Source organism: Danio aesculapii, chromosome 5 (assembly GCF_903798145.1).
Source record: "Danio aesculapii chromosome 5, fDanAes4.1, whole genome shotgun sequence".
NCBI lineage: Eukaryota > Metazoa > Chordata > Actinopteri > Cypriniformes > Danionidae > Danio > Danio aesculapii.
This window is the reverse complement of record NC_079439.1, coordinates 58304669-58323279: the sequence shown is the minus strand read 5'-3', so window position 1 is coordinate 58323279 and position 18611 is coordinate 58304669. Positions and strand designations below refer to the sequence as shown.

The 18611-nt window shown below is 34.9% G+C and overlaps 1 protein-coding gene across 1 annotated transcript in view; it reads left to right on the top strand.

Moving 5' to 3' along the window:
• The window catches only part of gtf2ird1 (GTF2I repeat domain containing 1), a 55733-nt gene that overhangs the window by 27867 nt on the left and 9255 nt on the right, over positions 1–18611 (top strand). The window contains exons 9-20 of the mRNA XM_056458539.1: positions 182–365; positions 889–914; positions 3057–3180; positions 6084–6127; positions 6227–6307; positions 9210–9296; positions 11624–11674; positions 11758–11823; positions 14091–14274; positions 14392–14453; positions 15858–15923; positions 16117–16384. Of these exons, the coding sequence (XP_056314514.1) occupies positions 182–365; positions 889–914; positions 3057–3180; positions 6084–6127; positions 6227–6307; positions 9210–9296; positions 11624–11674; positions 11758–11823; positions 14091–14274; positions 14392–14453; positions 15858–15923; positions 16117–16384 (1243 nt within the window). The remainder of the gene's footprint in view (positions 1–181; positions 366–888; positions 915–3056; positions 3181–6083; positions 6128–6226; positions 6308–9209; positions 9297–11623; positions 11675–11757; positions 11824–14090; positions 14275–14391; positions 14454–15857; positions 15924–16116; positions 16385–18611) is intronic.

Here is an 18611-nt window from a genome sequence, read left to right as displayed (position 1 = left end):
GGTTCCCATTGAAACATTTCCGTTGTGTTCCGTGCTTTTTGCATGTAAATACATATGCCATCACTGTTCTGTGTATGTGAGATCTATTTTAATGAAAAGATATGACATTGTGCAATTAAAACAATCATTTTGTTTTTATATCACAGAAAGTCAATCTCAAACTCATCTTTCCCTTTTCCAGCCGAGGCATTAGGTCTGGATCACATGGTTCCTGTGCCGTACCGAAAGATCGCTTGTGATCCTGAGGCTGTGGAGATCATTGGAATTCCAGACAAGATTCCCTTCAAGAGACCATGCACTTACGGTGTGCCTAAACTCAAGCGCATCCTGGAGGAAAGGCACGCCGTCCGCTTCGTTGTCAGAAGGTTCAAGAATCTACCCGAGCGTGCTTTCATTCTTTATTTTATTCTATTATTTAAGCGAATGTTGACCTGAGCAGATTCCTTCAATTAATCGCACTATTAAAACCGAAACAGCGGCGGTGTGATTTGTAGTTCTTCCAGTTTCAACATGAAGACGATGTCAGAGATTTAATTACTGATAACCTTTCGTTTTTCACATGTAATTAGCTCTGTGGCTCACTGCAAAATGAATCCCGATATTGGTACTGGATATACTGAGTTTTTAATTTGTTTCATCCGAAAAAAAGAAAAAAAATGTCTAGCCGTCTTTGCCATCTGGCAGAGCAGCGCTAGGCTTCCAAAGTGAGGCGTCCTGCTGGTTGTGGTAACCGCTGCCATACTAGCGCCAGCGTGGAGCCGCTGATTTGGCATAATGAGGAAATCTCCTGCTGTTTGCACCAGACATGTGCAGACAGCGTTTCAGTGTTTCAATGTGTTTAAGGTGGACTTAACAGGAACTAACAGTTTTCTGTTTTTTGTTCTCTAGAATGTTTGATGAACGGATTTTTACTGGTAAGTATTTCCTGTTTCAGTATCTGTCTAGTACTCATCATTATAGTGTAATAGTATTTGAATGACATGATGTTGTATTTTTAGGCACTGTAAAAAGTGAAAATATTTAGCTTTTAAGGAACTATTTTTGCCTAGGAATGTGTTTATCATTTACACTGCAAAAAACGTAATGACAAAAAGTCAAGACAACATATTTTTATGTTGCTTTAACTTATTTTATTAAGTTGATCAGGTTTCAGCTACATTTTTACAAGTTATGCAGAGTTTAGCTTAATATTTTTAACCAGTTTGATTGATATACGTTGGCATGACTAGAAAAAATGTATTTGATTTGCAGTGTACAATAATATCATTTTTACAATATTACTAATACTGTTATTTTTTATTTAAGAATGTGTTTTGCAGATAAGGAGTTATTTCTGTCTAGGAATGTGCCATTTTCTTTTGTCATTCACAAATAATATCATTATTTACTTTATTACCAATATTATGATTTACATATTTAACACTGTGTGAGCTGACATTTTCTTGTCACTTTGCAAGCAACAAAAAAATGATCTTGAAAGTTTAAAAGCATTGACCGCACGGTTTCATGAGTGACAAAAATATTCCTGTTTAGGTTTTTGGATTTGTGTTTATTTATGCGATGTCGTTTTCCTGAATGTCAATGTGTAAGCACAATCATGATATTAAATTTATACTACATTTAAACAAACAAGATGTTAATAATAAGTCACATTTTTAGAATCAAAATTGTCTGGAAATTTGGAAAAAAAATGAAAATGGTACCAAACAAAGCTGAAACAATCATTTGTGCATGAACAGCACTGTTTTGAGGCGGCAATTCTGTTTAGAGGTGGCACGGTGGCTCAGTCATGAGCACTGTCACCTCACAACAAGAAGGTTGCTGGGACGAGTCCCGGCTAGGCCTGTTGGCATTTCTGTGTGGAGTTTGCTTGGTCTCCCTGTGTCCGAGTGGGTTTTCTCAGGGTGCTCCGGTTTCCCCCACAGTCCAAAGACATGCGCTATAGGTGAATTGGGTAAACAAATTGGCACTAGTGTATGAGTGTGTTTGTGTGTGTATGTGAATGCAAGAGTGTATTGGTGTTTCCTGGTGTTGGGTTGCAGCTGGAAGGGGATCCGCTGTGTAAATCATATGCCAAGGGTTCATATGGTCATGGAAAACCTGGAAAAGTCATGGAATTTTGACATGGCATTTTCCAGGCCTGGAAAAGTGTTGGAAAAACAGTAAAACCCACAAAGTTTTGGAAAAGTCATGGAAAACAGATATCTGTATACTTGAATATAGGTTATTTACTTCTTTTCTGTCCTTGGCCAATCACATACTCTCACATTATTAGTGCGGTGTAAGCATTATCTAAATCTATTTTTCATAGATATAAATATAAATTGAAACTAAATAGATTGTTGCGTGTTTTACGATATACTGTAATAAATTTGAACATGCATTGTTGTTCTTTTACCACTCATATGTAGACATTGCATAAAACATTAGGTCATGAAAATTTACTTGTAAAATCATGAAAAAGTCATGGAATTTTAGTAGTAAAAATGTGTATGAACTCTGTATGCCACAATAGTTGGTGGCTCATTTCGCTGTGGCGACCCCTGACAAATAAGGGACTAAGCCGAAGCAAAACGAATGAATGAATAAATCTGTTTCTGAACAAATTGAGTGAGGTAGCATTTCAGTGATCCATTTAATTGCTTTATTTCTAAATGAATCAGCCATTTTGATTGAATCACTTGAATGAACGATTCCGTAAATCGCTCAAGTTAGAAACTTGCCACTATCTACTCATAGTTATAGTGTCATATATTTATCTGTGACCTAAACCAGACAAAATACCAGTACAAAAGTAAAATAAAATAAACGTATTAAACATAAAAACATAACAACATAACAACTAGACTTATTGAATAGAAATAACAAACAGTAAGACTGCATTTTGTGTCAATATTATACACCCCTATCTCATATAATCTCATAAATGTGATTTAAGAATGTACAACATATTTAAATTAAGTCTTTATAATTAAAATATTTGTCTTATATAACATTAGCACGTGGCTTAAATTGATAATGCATGCTAAATGTGTTTCTTCATGTTCTTTTGTAAGCTGCTGGTAAAGTCACAAAGGAGGAGGGCAAACAGGACGGTCCTGCCTCTGAGGATGGTTTTCCAGAAGGCCTCAGGGTCCCGAGCTCTTCTCTAGAGCTGATCAGCAACACTCACAGCAGCAGGTACCAGTTTATCTTCGCCATTATTTGTAATAAAGTAGTTTGGTAACACTTTAGTTTAGATCACAACACACTAATGGTCTTAAAAAACCATTAACGTACATTTACATTTAGTCATTTAGCAGACGCTTTTATCCAAAGCGACTTACAAATGAGGACAAGGAAGCAATTTACACAACTATAAGAGCAGCAGTGAGCAAGCGCTATAGACAAGTTTCAGGTGTGTAACTAACACTACTAGCTTAATCTAGCTTAATAAACTACTAATTAGCTGTTTATTAATAGTTAGTAAGGTAGTAGTTGGGTTTAGTTTTTAGGCAGGATTAGGGATGCAGAATTAGGTACTTTATTACTACTAATAACCAGTTAATATCGTAATAATAGGGAGTAAATAAGCCAGTAGCTTGATTTGTGACCTAAAGTGTTACCAGTAGTTTGTATATTTTTTCCCTATATCAGCTAATGAAACAGAAGTTTGTTGAAGTACAGTAAACAGTCCATTTATAATTGTATGTTAAGAAAACATCATATTGAACGGGTTTATATCATAAATAACAGTTCATAAGCAAAACAACAGGAAGTAGATGACAATGGAAGCCAGGCTGTCACAGTTGGTTGCAAGAAAGCAGTCTCAGTTGCAGCAATGAACAAAACAAAGGTGCTTATTGATGGAATTAAGCATAAGTAGACAGACAAGGGGATGACAAGGTCCAAACAGTAGCGGCAACAACACAGGGAAGTCAGTGGTAGGGACATGATGGCACCAGAATAATGTGCTGTGGGTCACGCCGATCACTTGACACAGAAGTATAAACCAGGCTTTAGATGTAATGAATTTTACACTGTACAAACTATATTTTATTCCCCTATACCAACTCCACCCAAAAACTGAACCCTCACAGGAAACAATCTACATTTAAACATATTCAAAATACTTTGTTCTGTGTAATTTATGAGCTATTTTCCTCGTGGGGTCCAAACAACTGTCCCCACAAAGTCAAAATGTGCTGGTATTCCTACAGTATACTTGTGGACATTTGTATACTGTGGTCCTCACAATGTGCGGAATACAAGGTCCACACATAAACAAAAAATTGTTTTGCATGACTTGCTTTGTCACAAAGGCACGGGATCGCAGGAATTATCAAAACACGTGTTTATTTACAATGACACTTACTACAAGCACTGGAACAAACACATCAATTACATGAATGACACTTAGACCAGAAGAGAAACCAACTGAACAATTTAATTAAATACACAGGACACCATTGAACTATTTACACACAGGGGTGAGACACAGGTGAAACTCATGAAACTAACTAGTGGCGGGAAAACAACAAAGGAGCACATGATAATCACAGAAGCACATGGGACAACATGGAAGCACAAAAAATAGGTGTGTTCGCCTTCATGCAGCTCTGCGCAGATCGATCGATATCTGTCTTAAAGTGGTACATGCTGGTTAGAAATCTTGTCCGGATGGATGCTGCGCTGACGCCATGTGACTGCCACTTGTGGCATCAAAGTACCGCGAGAGTGCTCCGAGATCAGACGACTGATTCAGCCGGTGCAGCATCTGAAGAGCAACTGCACGAGCTCTGATGATGACACTGACATTACACGATTGGCTGAGTTCACCGCATGACAACGACCACGTGTGTTTCGGGTTTATTATTAGACAGATTCCGATTCACAAATTTCAAAACAAACAATGAACTTTTCATACCCTCTCTATCTTGTACACATCATGCTTATTAAAAGACTACAAATATTTTACTGCAGTAATCATGTTTTGTTAAATCTCGTTATAAAGGCTAGCTTGTTTGCACAGGTTTATTCTCAACCTTTTTTATACAGACTATTTACTGCATTCAGCTCTATGAACGATTTAAATGATATATTTTAGTAAATAACCTAAATATTAACTCAAATAAGTCGTACAGACTTGTAATAAAATAATTATCATCATTGATCCTGCCACCCTAAAGGTCTCTTAACAAATTAAGTTAAAGAACTATTTTATTAAATGATTATAAAATGATTTTTAGGATTATAACATATATTTTATTTCCTGTCTAGCCGTTTATACCTGGACTTTCTGGGAAACTTCTACTTGAAGTGTAGCTCACTTATTTTAGGAATAAATTTCTTTTTGGATTATAATCTTTTTGGATTAAAGTGCTTTTTTGAAAATGCTTTCATTATGCAAAATAATCTTAATCATTGTTTCAGACTTAATTAAAACACCTTGTTTTTGGTTTTACATGAATATATATTGGAAAGTTTTATATCTATAAATGTAAACCCCTTTTTAGCATATTCAAACAAGAAGTATTAGCCTAGAATGATGTTTAAACTCCTAGAATTTGTGCTTTTTGCTTTGTATTTAATAGGCCTGTTCGTTTTTATGTTTGTATTACCCTCTCGCTTCCCCTTATTTCTCTCATGCATTTGTAATATATTTAATTCATAATTCCCTTATTGTTTAAAAATGAACTATAGTTTGTAGAGACTGTATTCCGTTTTATTTGTAAATCTTTTGTTGTTATTAAAAAAAAATGATGACGCCATGTGATTGGTCATCATGACTGCCGCAACTTTGAGCCCCGAAGTGTCCGGCTTGATGGCTCAGTTTTCAACTCCGCCCCCGCCTGTGCTCGGCTAATCTCGTTGATCACCGACTACAGCTGTGCTTCATGTAGAACGCACCTAATTACAAATGGCGAAGTTACAAGACAAACACAAGAACCTAACAAGTTAATCGTAATTCCAAACACTTATATAAGAGTCAAGAAATTTCATTTGTGTGCATGATTTTTCCTTAAGGAAGTATAATGTTAACTAGTGAGGATGTAAAATACTGAAGGAAATGTTTATGCTAATTATTATGATTATTTTTTCAGATCGACCAGCTCCTGTGTCAGTCCTTTAGCCGAGTGTGAAGCAGGTAGATCATCTGCTCATCATTTTAATGTGTCCTGCCATGTCGTTGTATGGCTATAAAAGTGCAAGATGCAAAATAACCCAATGTGTTTTATTTTTTCAGGGCCATCTGGGGACTGCCTGCCTTTGAAAAAGATCAAAACAGAACCCCCAGATGGTGAAATTATCCAGGTGACGGTGCCAGGTATGTTCTCCCATTCCACACGCTGAGAGTTTTCCTATTTCGCTCTGCCACCTCAAGTTTTGTTCTCTTTTTGCTGTTATTGTTAGTTAATAACAATCATCTCTGCCGAAACGTAAATCACATAGCAGCAGGAACTCCCTGTAGCTCTACTGGATGGGATGGCATTAGCATATTTCACTTAGAGAGAGGAAGTTTGTCTTTGATGGTTGCCTTCTGATTTAAAAATATTTGCTCTCATTTTCCACCCTGCTGTGCGGTGATCTGAGCCTTTGAGGACAGGCAGGGCATTTTGCATTACATGGCACATTCATTGGCTAAACACTAAACTGAAGGAACAGCATGTATACGAACTGTAAATTGGAGTTTAAGTGCTGAATAAACAGCTTAGAAAAAACATCATTCTGGGCAAATGTGACTTTTTACCTCCATTTTGCCTTCAGTTCTTTAAAGGGCCACAAAACCCCTCTGTCTCAGCAGAGTATTTTCACACCTCTAGTTTGGGAAAAAGTCAGGAAAGTGAGTGTGTCTAGCTCTGTTTAGGTGGGAGTGTCGGGGTAGGAAAAGAGGGAAGATTTTGAATAAAAATGGGTGTTTCCGTTTGGGCACATGCTGATTTTTACAGTGGCAAAACAAACACACAGACACAGAGGAGAAAGACAGTGACTGTTTACATGGACATCAGTAATCAAATTATTTGCCAAATTCTTAATTTGTCGACTTAAACCTCAGTTTGGCACTTTCACTTTCATTCAGTAACGTTCATGCATGCCCCCCATAACAAACGAGATATTGGATGCGAGGATGAACTGCTGGAGAGTGTAGTTTTAATAGAATGTTTGTTACGGCGAATGGGAGAAAAAAAACTTAGATGCACTCGGTAGGTAGCATCAGAAAGCCGTGTATTTATAGACTATCCTGTCACAAAATGCGGCGAAAATCCTTCACGACGGTAATAGTTTGATTAAGGTGTTTACATGTTTACATTCGGAGAGCAGCATTTACAGAGGATCTTTCAGTCTATACTATTGTACTATAATATTGCAGTGATATTAACGTACTGTTAACTTAGTAACTAAATCATTTTGACTAAGGTATGTCTTTAAAAACAAAGAGCACTGCAGACGATACAAACTAACTTTGCCATCTGAATGAACAAACAAAGAACACCGATCACATGCACTTACCAAATCTGTAGAGACAGGACAATCAACACCAACTGGAGCCGTGTCTTTTTTAAAAGGAGACGAGTGGCAGATGCGAAAAGCTCTTGGGTAAAAAATGTTTCTTACAAACATATTTTTGTCGCACATCATGTGCACTGTAATCCACACGTGAGTCAAGCTGCACTCTCATAGTGCGAAATGAAAACAAAACCTTCGTTGCAGCACATTAATAAATGCAACACTGATGACCCATGTCGCCAAATTCTTGTTTTTCCACTTGTTTTGACAACACAACGTGGCGTCTCTCTGCCATCTGAACACCGTAACAGGTAAAAACAAGTCTCCGAAGCCATCAAGAAGTTGCACCTCATTCACAATAAAGCGCGCTGATTGGTTTGAACCAAGTCTTTCTCATGGATTAATGCTGTTCACTCAAAGACGTCATGATGTACTCGCAGGTACAGACGTCCAGTATCCATGCTGGAATAGACACAAGTATCTAATCGGCGTGACGCAGCTTCAAAAATCTGTTTCAAACCGAAAGAACGAATTGACCATAAATAGTTTGTGTTTTGAATATTAGTGAGCTCCGCTCGGATGTGCAGCTCTTACAGACACACACACACAGCGTGACGTACGCTGAACATGGACAAATATAAACCCATCAGAGTAACATTAACCTATTTTGCTCACCAGATCTGTTGTGGACAAAGGCTAAGCTATAATTAAACTTGACAAAAGAGTGATAGAGATGTATCGCATTGTATTTGAAAGCTATAGTCAAAGAAAACAGCCATAAATTAATATCAACCTCTGCATGAACATAAGACAGTTGAGCTGAGTGATTTGACACTATTCAGCATCTACATGTGTTTGTTGAAACATATGCATCAAATTTCAGAGTAAACATGATAAATTAATGAAAGATGCAATTAAACATACCTTACGCCTCTTTGGAGTGGAGATAAATAAATGTGTAATCTGTAAATCTTGCATTCGTTGCCAAGTAACGCACAGTAAACAATTTGGGGCTCACATTTTCAAAATAAAAGTCCCACATACATAGTACATTAAATATATGCTTGAAAATAACTAAGGGAAGAAAAGTATCATTGTTTTCTCACTAGAACACGTTTGGCTTATCATACACAGCCTGAGACGTGCATATTATTGATCTCAGAGCTGCATATAAGTCCTGTTCTCTTGATGACGTGCTGCTCGTCAGGTCCAGATGAACGACCTAAAGCAGGCTTACATGCAAATGATAAGGGCGTGGCCTGTGAGTTGCGTAACAGTTTGCTTTGTCTTGTGATTGGCTCGTTGTCCACTGGGATTTTACACTCATGGAATTTACACTGATCTTTTATTATTCTACTAAGTCTTGATATGCCCAGATTTTCTTTATAGGGCACCTGTAATAAGAAAAATAATATAAATAGTAATAATTAGTGATAATTATTACTATTAGTAGCAATAATATTAATTTATTGTAGTATTATTAGCATTTTTGATTGATTTCTGTATAATTGTTACATTGACTAAAGTAAATTACTTAATATATAATGTAATACAATTGTTTAATTATATATAAATTATTTAATGCTTTACATAAAATAGCCGAACTGATTTTTTTCACTTGCCTCATATTGGATTATTCCTAAATGAATTATAAATGAAATTATATCAATAAACTGAATATTTTTCAACACATCTTCCCTCTTTTTCTCGATCTCTTTTAGAATCCAGTGCTTCAACAGAGGAGTCCAGTGAGCCTCAGGCTGAGCGAGTAACCCCTGACCTCTGTCGTCCAAAGGAGCCTGTCGCAGGTAACATCAAACTAGCTTATATCCGAACGTACTTCCTTATCCATCTTTTCTTCTCCCTCTGGTACTGCACAGATAATCCCAAGCATATGACAAATCAAAGCCTCTAATATAACCCTCTCCAATTTCTCATCCAGTTGCAAATCCCTCCACCGGTGTGTACCTGCCCTCCTACAAGCTATTAATGCCTGTTTAATAATCGTTATATATGCACATGTACATGTCTGTCTAACTAGCTGTCAAGTCCTTTCATGTTAAGACATTAATTTCAATGAGCTTATGCTCAACACAGGGATATTAAATGCTGATTTAGCCACTGCGCTGTGTGGAGATATGAACATCTGTGAAGATCGAAACAGCGGCATTTAATGTATAAGTCATAAAAACATAGGTTGAAATGTGGTAAGCCAAGAGTTTTGCTTTTCTTATTTCATCTCCATTCCCAAAAACCCAAGACTTGCCCAAATAGTGGTCCTAGCCCAAGTCCGATCCAGATCCAGTGTGAAACCCATTCCCCGTGCTAGTTCTCCCACTACAGCAAACCCACATCCAGTAGGTCTCCCTGATAGACTCCCAGCGTTAGAGCCCCTATTTTATAGAGACTTACTGTGAGTTGATGTGAACGCTCAACCATCTCATACGAGTATTTCACAGGTTTCCAGCATATGGAAAACTTTTAGATATATAAAATAATTCATTTATTGTAGTTTTTTTTTTTTTTTTAATTAGCAGTAATGTCAGAATTACACAAAAATCGGTTCTCTGAATTGGTTGAATATAATCCGAGTCTAGTCTGAATAATTTATTAGCAAATCCGTCTGAATCAGAATTATTTTGAAAAATATTTTCTAATAACGAATGACTGGAAAAAGTTTAAAATGATATAAAAGTCCAAAATGTTCACAAGTTTGAAGTCAGTAAGTTTTTTTTATTATTATTATTATTATTTTTTTTTTTTATCAATGCTATGCAGCAAATATGCATTGATTTCCAAACTTACAGTTATATACAATAAAATATATAACATGTTATAGAATTTCATTTATGGTGTTACAAAACATTTAATCATTTATAACTCATTTCTAAACAAATATTTGACTGATTAAACATTTTAATGCTAAGAAGTAGAGTTTATTTCGTTTACTACATCAAAGATAATTAAGCAGCAATAATATTAACCCGCATAATTGTAATAAATGTTGATAATCAAGCAATTGTTCAGCTTATTATACTGATTTCTGAAGGATTGCCTGATTTAAAATTACATAACAATAGGAAATAGGCCTTGCTGAGCAGAAGAGACTAATAATAAAATATAATAAACTCTAACTAATGCTTAACCTCTGACTAGTATAATTACAATTATTTCTAATTAAGTATTTATTTTATAAATTAATATTCTATATAATAATAATAATAATCAATAGGATATATTTGCTATAATATATATGTATCTGTATTCAATTTTTTGTGTATTCATATTTTACTGATATGATAAATGGAATAAAGTAAACCAATAATTAAAGCTGACTGACAGCAAACCTGTGAACAGTATATTAAAAATATCAAATAACTGATTATGTAAATCTGTATTGTACATAATAATGATAATAATGAATACTGGAGCGACACAGTGGCTCAGTGGTTAGCATTGTTGACTCACAGCAAGAAGATCACTGGTTCGAGCCCCGGCAGGATCAGTTGGCATTTCAGTGTGGAGTTTGCATGTTCTCCCCATGTTGGCGTGGGCTTCCTCCGAGTGCTCCGGTTTCCCCTACAGTCCAAAGACATGCGCTATAGGTGAATTGAATAAAATAGTGTTATGTGTGTGAATGAGTGTGTGTGTGGATGTTTCCCAGAACTGGGTTGCAGGTGGAAGGGCATCCGCTGTGTAAAATATATGCTGGATAAGTTGGTGGTTTATTCCACTGTGGCGAATATTACACTTGCTATATTATATGAATATAGTCTGTTATTACATTATTGTGTGTTCCTATTTTACTGGCAATATTTATTAGCCTTTGATTGCAAGATACATGCAAAAAAAATACTATTTTACTTACATCTGCCCTTTTAAAAAAAGATTTGTCCGCTTCAGAAAGCAGGTGTTGTTGAAGCGTTCATGCCAACTCACAGATTAAACATTCTGACTCATAACTAATAACACTGGATTTGTTATGTTGAAGTTTGCATTACACACATGGTCACTGGAGTAAACCACAGGTGAGTCTAATCATCAAAACACATCCGGTAAAGCGTGCAGAAATCACAAGATTTTGACGCAGGAATATTTCACTTGCACTCATTTCAATGCGTTTGTATCTCAACAGAGGATTTAACACCGAAATCTACACCGCAAGGGCTCAAGAGAGCTGTTGAAGGTAAAACTCCATTTTGAAAGGTCACTGAGGTTTGCCTTCAGATATTATGGGCTGTCGGTGTGATTGTTCTCCCTTTTCCCCAGAAGACATCGGAGAGATGATCCTTCAGCTGCGAAAGCAAGTCGAGAGCCTGTTCAGCTGCAAGTACAGTGAGTCAACCCCCCCCCCCCCCCCCCCCTATTTATTGTAAAGTCATCTATATGTCTATTGCACTAGTGTAGATTGTATCAAAGCAGCTTAAAGGAACCCTCTACATTTTTGGAAATATGTTAATTTTACAGGTCCTTACAGTGAAATAGTTGAGTTTTTTTTTTTATCCTTTCAGCTGATCTCCTGGCTGGTGGGAGCACTTTTAGCTTAGCTTAGCATAGATCATTGAATCGGATTAGACCATTAGCATCTCCATTTGTTTACTTTTAGATCATTAGCTTACTTTAAGTTTTATTTGTTTTATTTTATCTGGCAGTCCAGGTAAACTCACATTTTTAAATTTTATTTTATTTGCTTACTTTTAATTGCATTTATTTTATTTTATTTGGCAGTCGAGATAAACTAACCTTTTATTTTATTTTATTTATTTATTTATTTTTTAATTTTTTTTTTTTTATCCTTTTTTTTTTGGAAATTGGCTCATTTTATAAGTTCCCTAGAGTCAAAATAGTCGAGTTTTACCATTAATGAATCCATTCTGCTGATCATTTGGTCTGGTGGGTGCACTCTTAGCTTAGCTTAGCATAGATCATTGAATTAGATAAGACCACTAGCATCTCCATTTGTTTACTTTTAGAACATTAGTTTATTTTTAATTTTATTTGTTTTATTTTATCTGGCCATTCAGGTAAACTCACATTTAATTTAATTTAATTTAATTTAATTTAATTTAATTTAATTTAATTTAATTTAATTTAATTTAATTTAATTTAATTTAATTTAATTTAATTTAATTTAACTTTTAATTGCATTTAGTTTATTGCATTTGGCAGGCCAGATAAACTAACCTTTTATTTTATTTTATTTTATTTTAGCAGCTTAAAAGAACGATCCAATTTTTTTTTGGAAATAGGCTTGTTTTACAGGCCCTTACAGTGAAATAGTTTAGTTTTACCTTTTTTTTAATCCATTCTGCTGATCTCTGGGTCTGGCGGGAGCACTTTTAGCTTTGCTTAGCATAGATCATTGAATCAGATTAGACCACTAGCATTTCCATATGTTTACTTTTAGACCATTAGTTTATTTTTAATTTTATTTGTTTTATTTTATCTGGCAGTTCAGGTAAACTCACCTTTATTTTATTTAACTTTATTTTGTTTTATTTACTTTTTTAATTTTATTTTTGTATTTAATTTATTATTTTTTTTATTTAATTTTGTTTTATTTATTTTGTTTGTTCATTTTTAATTGTAGTTATTTTTTGGCAGTGCAGCTAAACTAACTTTTTTATTTTATTTTATTTATTAATTTTATTATTTTATCTTAGCAGCTTAAAGGAACGCCTTTTCCACTTTTTTGCCAATGTGCTTTAATCATTGTTCTTACAATAACGTTTGTTCAAAAGTTCTCTGTGTATTTAAAGTCCATATATGATGAGGACACTGACCTGGACAGACTGTTTTGCATACATTTAGTTTATTCATTCATTTTCTTTTCAGCTCAGTCCCTTTATTAATCCAGCATATGTTTTACACAGCGGATGCCCTTCCAGCCGCAACCCATCACCCGGAAACATCCATACACACTCATTCACACACATATACTACGGACAATTTTGTTTATCCACCTATAGCACATGTCTTTGGACTGTAGGGGAAACCGGAGCACCCAAAGGAAACCCACGCCAGCACAGGGAGAACATGCAAACTCCACTCAGAAATGCCAACTGATCCAGTCAAGGCTTGAACCAGCGACGTTCTTGCTGTGAGGGGATCGTGCTATTCACTGCGTCACCATGAACCCCTCATTTAGTTTATTATTGTTTTTAAAGATTTGTATGTGATGTGTATGCATACAACTAGGGTTTGGTTGTTTTGACAATTTATTTAAAACTTGTGGCTAAGAAATAACTTATTATAATATATATAATAAAAAATTCCTGTATAAGTCTGAAATTTAATTCATAATGGTCTTAGCTTAGCATAGATCATTGAATTGGATTAGACCATTAGCATCTCAAAAAAAAAAAAAAAAAAAAAAAGACAGAAAAAAGAAAAGAAATGAAAATGACAGAAAAAAAAGTTGCAGTTTTCTAGGTTGGTAGGAACTATACTCTGCCATAGGCTCATCTGTGTTTAAGGGGACTGGCTTACTGATAGTTAATTCTGTCAGGTACATTTATTCAACCAATCATACTCCTCTGTGTTAAATATACCCAAAAATAGTTTGTCATATTGCGTGAGATCCTCTTTCTTTTTTATTCTAGGTGAGGCTCTTGCTCTGCCTGAACCAGCTAAAGTGCCGTACTCCAAGTTTCAGATGTATCCAGATGACCTGTACGTCACGGGGCTGCCCGAAGGCATGACTTTTCGAAGGCCAAACTGTTTTGGAGCAGCTAAACTCAGAAAGATTCTTGCTGCCAGCAGTCAGATTACTTTCGTTATAAAGAGGTACTAATACAGAGCACGTTCAGATGATCCAACAAGTTTACTCAGATGTTTACAAATCCATTATAATGTTTAACGAAGCAGCTTAATAACAATGTGAGTTTCTGTTTTTTTTGTCAGGCCAGAACTGTTGACGGAACAGGTCAAAAATGAAAGTGTCTCTAAGACGACCTCTGAATCAGGTAAAAAAAACGTTTAATTTTATTTTGTATGTTTATTTTACTTGTTTATTTTTATTTTATTTTCCAGTCAAGGTAATCTATTTTATTTTATTTTATTTTATTTTATTTTATTTTATTTTATTTTATTTTATTTTATTTTATTTTATTTTATTTTATTTTATTTTATTTTATTTTATTTTATTTTATAGTTCAGGTAAACTAACCATTTTATTTTATTTTATTCAGTTTTATTTTATGTTTATTTGTTTAATTACAGTTTTATTTATTTTATTTCATTTGGTAGGCCAGGTAAACAAATTATTTTATTTTATTTTGTTTTATTTTATTTATTTTTAGTTTAGTTTAGTTTAGTTTAGTTTGCTTTGCTTTGCAGTCTGGGTAAACTAACTATTTTTCATTCATTCATTCATTTTCTTTTCGGCTTAGTCCCTTTATTAATCCGCGGTCGCCACTGCGGAATGAACCGCCAACTTATTCAACACATGTTTTACGCAGCGGCCGCAACCCATCTCTGGGAAACATCCATACACACTCATCCACACTCATACACTATGGACAATTTAGCTAACCCAGTTCACCTGTACTGCATGTCTTTGGACTGTGGGGGAAACCGGAGCACCCGGACGAAACCCACGCGAACGCGGGGAGAACATGCAAACTCCACACAGAAACGCCATCCAACCCAGCCGAGGCTCGAAGCGGCGACCTTCTTGCTGTGAGGCGACAACACTACCTACTGCGCCACTGCACACTTATTTTATTTTAATTTTGTTGTTTTGTTTTGCAGTCTGAGTAAACTATTTCATTTTTGTTTTGTTTTGCAGTCCGAATAAACTAACTGTTTTGTTTTGTTTTGTTTGTTTTGTTTTGTTTTGTTTTGTTTTGTTTTGTTTTGTTTTGTTTTGTTTTGTTTTGTTTTGTTTTGTTTTGCAAGTAAACTAACTATTTTATTTTGTTTTGTTTTGTTTTGCAAGTAAACTATTTTATTTTGTATTGTTTTGCAGTCCAAGTAAACTAACTATTTTATTTTTGTTTTGTTTTTGTTTTGTTTTGTTTTGTTTTGTTTTGATTTGATTTGTAGTCCAAGTAAACCTTTTATTTATTTATTTATTTATTTATTTATTTATTTATTTATTTATTTATTTATTTATTTTTCATGTAAACAAACTTTTAGATTATAAGCTTTTAATTGTATTTTAATCAGGGAAATGCTCTGTATGCATGTTAGCTTATTTTTTTTTGTTTTGCTATTCATTGTTTTCCATTATAATTTTAGTTCATTGTCAGTCACATGGGTTGTTTTTGTATTTTTTTTACTGTTAATTTTATATTTATATACCTTCTGTTTCAGCCAAAATATCACTCGCTAATCTAACATAATGCTTCTTTTGATTAAATGCTCAGCAGAAACTGACTCCAAAGACCAATCAGATGACCTAGGGCCTGCCTCCAAAAGACCTGGATTCTCAGGTATCAACTGTGATTAAGTTATCAGGTGTTCTTTTGTCACTTTATTGCATCCTGACTAAATGAAACGATTCAGCTGATCCATGTGCCACGCGTCTGTCGCTTGGTTGCCAATTTAAGCCTTCATTTGCTTCTTTCCATTTCCCAATATGCTATGACTAAAGCGTTGGCTATTCTACCATTGTTCTGCCCACAGACAGTTTAGAGGCCAAGCTCTCCCGTATTGACTTGGCGAACACACTACGAGAGCAAGTCCAAGACCTGTTCAACAGGAAATACGGCGAGGCACTGGGCATTAAGTATCCTGTGCAAGTGCCTTACAAGAGGATCAAGAGTAACCCTGGCTCAGTGATTATCGAGGGCCTGCCCCCTGGCATCCCTTTCCGAAAACCCTGTACCTTCGGCTCACAGAATCTAGAGAGGATATTAGCAGTGGCAGACAAGATCTCTTTCAGTATCACAAGGTGAAACCCTGGTTTTAAAGAGCTTTTCAACTTTTTGAGCTTAAAAGCTTTTTGAGTTAAGAAAAAAGTGAACTTTGATTGGTTTGTGTACTACAGTGGGAAAAATAAGTATTGAACACATCACTATTTTTCTCAGAAAGCACATTTCTTCTAGGTGCCGTTGACTTGAAATTTTCCCTGGACGGTAACAACCAAAGAAATCTATACAGAAAACTAATTATATTACAATCATCTTTTGCGAAACAAAATGAAATGACGCAGGAACAAAGTATTGAACACATGAAGAAAGGGGGGTGTAGAAAGGCTGTAAAAGCCCAGACAGCAGCTGAAATCTCTCAGTAGCTCTTCAGCAACCCTTTCCTTCGTCATTGTAAATTAATATTAGCTGCTTCAGTCCAACATCTACATTAGCAGGGTGATGAAGATGAAACCAGAGTGGACATTTCAGCAAGCCAATGATCTAAAACACAGTCAGGGTAACTCCCAAATGCTTTCAGAGAAAGAAAATAAAGCTGTAGAATGGCCTAGCCACTCACCTGACTTGAATCCAATAGAGAATACAAAATAAAGATCAGATTTAATAGATGAGATCCACAGATCCATCAAGATTTTGACACTCTGTTGAAGTTTATGAAAAACTCATGACTGAGCAATTCATGTAACTTCATTCTTCAAATGAGAGGCATCTTTAAGCTGCCATCACCAAAAAAGTATTTTATATAAAGTATTAAATACGTTTCAGTAGTTCAGTAATTTCTCCTTGTGTCATTTAATTGTTATTACACATACAGTAACTATTTTTTCAGATTAAAAAAAAAAAGTTTTATTTTTATGTTTGTTTTGTTTGGGTTTTCACCAAAATCTGGCTCAGACCCATGTCAACATCTCCTTTAGAAATATTATTCCCAGGAAAAAAATATGACTTATTTTCCCTGCTGTAAATTAAAGTTCATTTAAACTGTTTCTAGCACTTTTTTAAGCCATTAACATACATTTGTGCAGGGCTATTCAATTAGTTTGTCATGGGGAAAGTTCATGAAAAGCATCCCAAATGAGGGGCCGGAGAGATATGACTTGCAACATGAGTGATGACACAACAGCAAAATAAGAGCCCATATGCTGTATTTTTGCTCCTTAAGTTGGCTTTTTCTACATTAAAGTGTTAATATATTGTGTTATGAAACTAAACAACATCTCTGAATTGTACAATGTGGCTTTTTTTCACAAACATATTCAAATGTTGTATTTCGAAGCACAACAAAAGCAGTGTATTGCTTCAATAGGCCAAAGAGCATAGTATCACCAAGAGGTGACACTCTAGTGCGATTTGGGAAACAGCCACTAGATAGCACGGCAGCCATTTTGGAATTAAAGTTCCAATAGAACAACAGCATTTTAAGTCTGTAAAATAAACTATTAAAAGTGCTGATGATTGTGATAGTAAGTGTTGTATTTTCGTCTTTCGGGTTGTATCTCAGCTTTAATGCACTTTTTTAATCAATAAATAAATAAAAAACAAAGCAGCTGCTAGCCATCGCGACAGCAATAAGATCCAATGGACTACCGATCGCTTTCACTCCAAAATGGCGGAATCCGGGGCTATTGCTGAGTGCTGCTGTTGCAATGGAACGCTCTATTGATTGTCGCCTCTTGGTCATTCTAAGCTCTTTGAGTAGGCTTCTTCTACATTCAAACACATTCATATGTTATGTCTTAAACTGCGTAGCAATTATGGATGCAATAATTATAGATTTTAGTTATACGATTTATAGTCTGAAGAATAGTCATGGTTTCACGGTTATCATGATTATTATGCATTTATTAAACATAAAACACTACTAATTTAGAAAATCACAAGAAAACTGCTTCTATTTTAAAGTGTTTATTGCTGCTCAGTAACCAAATACAGCACAAAATATTAATAATAAACAAACAATAGTCCATCTCTCTCTTTGGACTAAAAAATAAATGAAAAAGTTTTTGATTTAAACACGAGTGATCATTTTACAATGAAAATAAACGACAGAACAATGAATAAATGAATAAAAATAAGAATCAGTGAAAAATAGTATTTGTCTAATGTTAATTTAAGCTTTATATTAGCTAAGAATTTAAATGAACTGTTGTTATTATCTGCATTTATACATACATAATCATTTTAATAATTTGGAATAATTTATCTAACATATCTTTTGTTTACATTGCACTGAAAGCCAAGCACAACTCT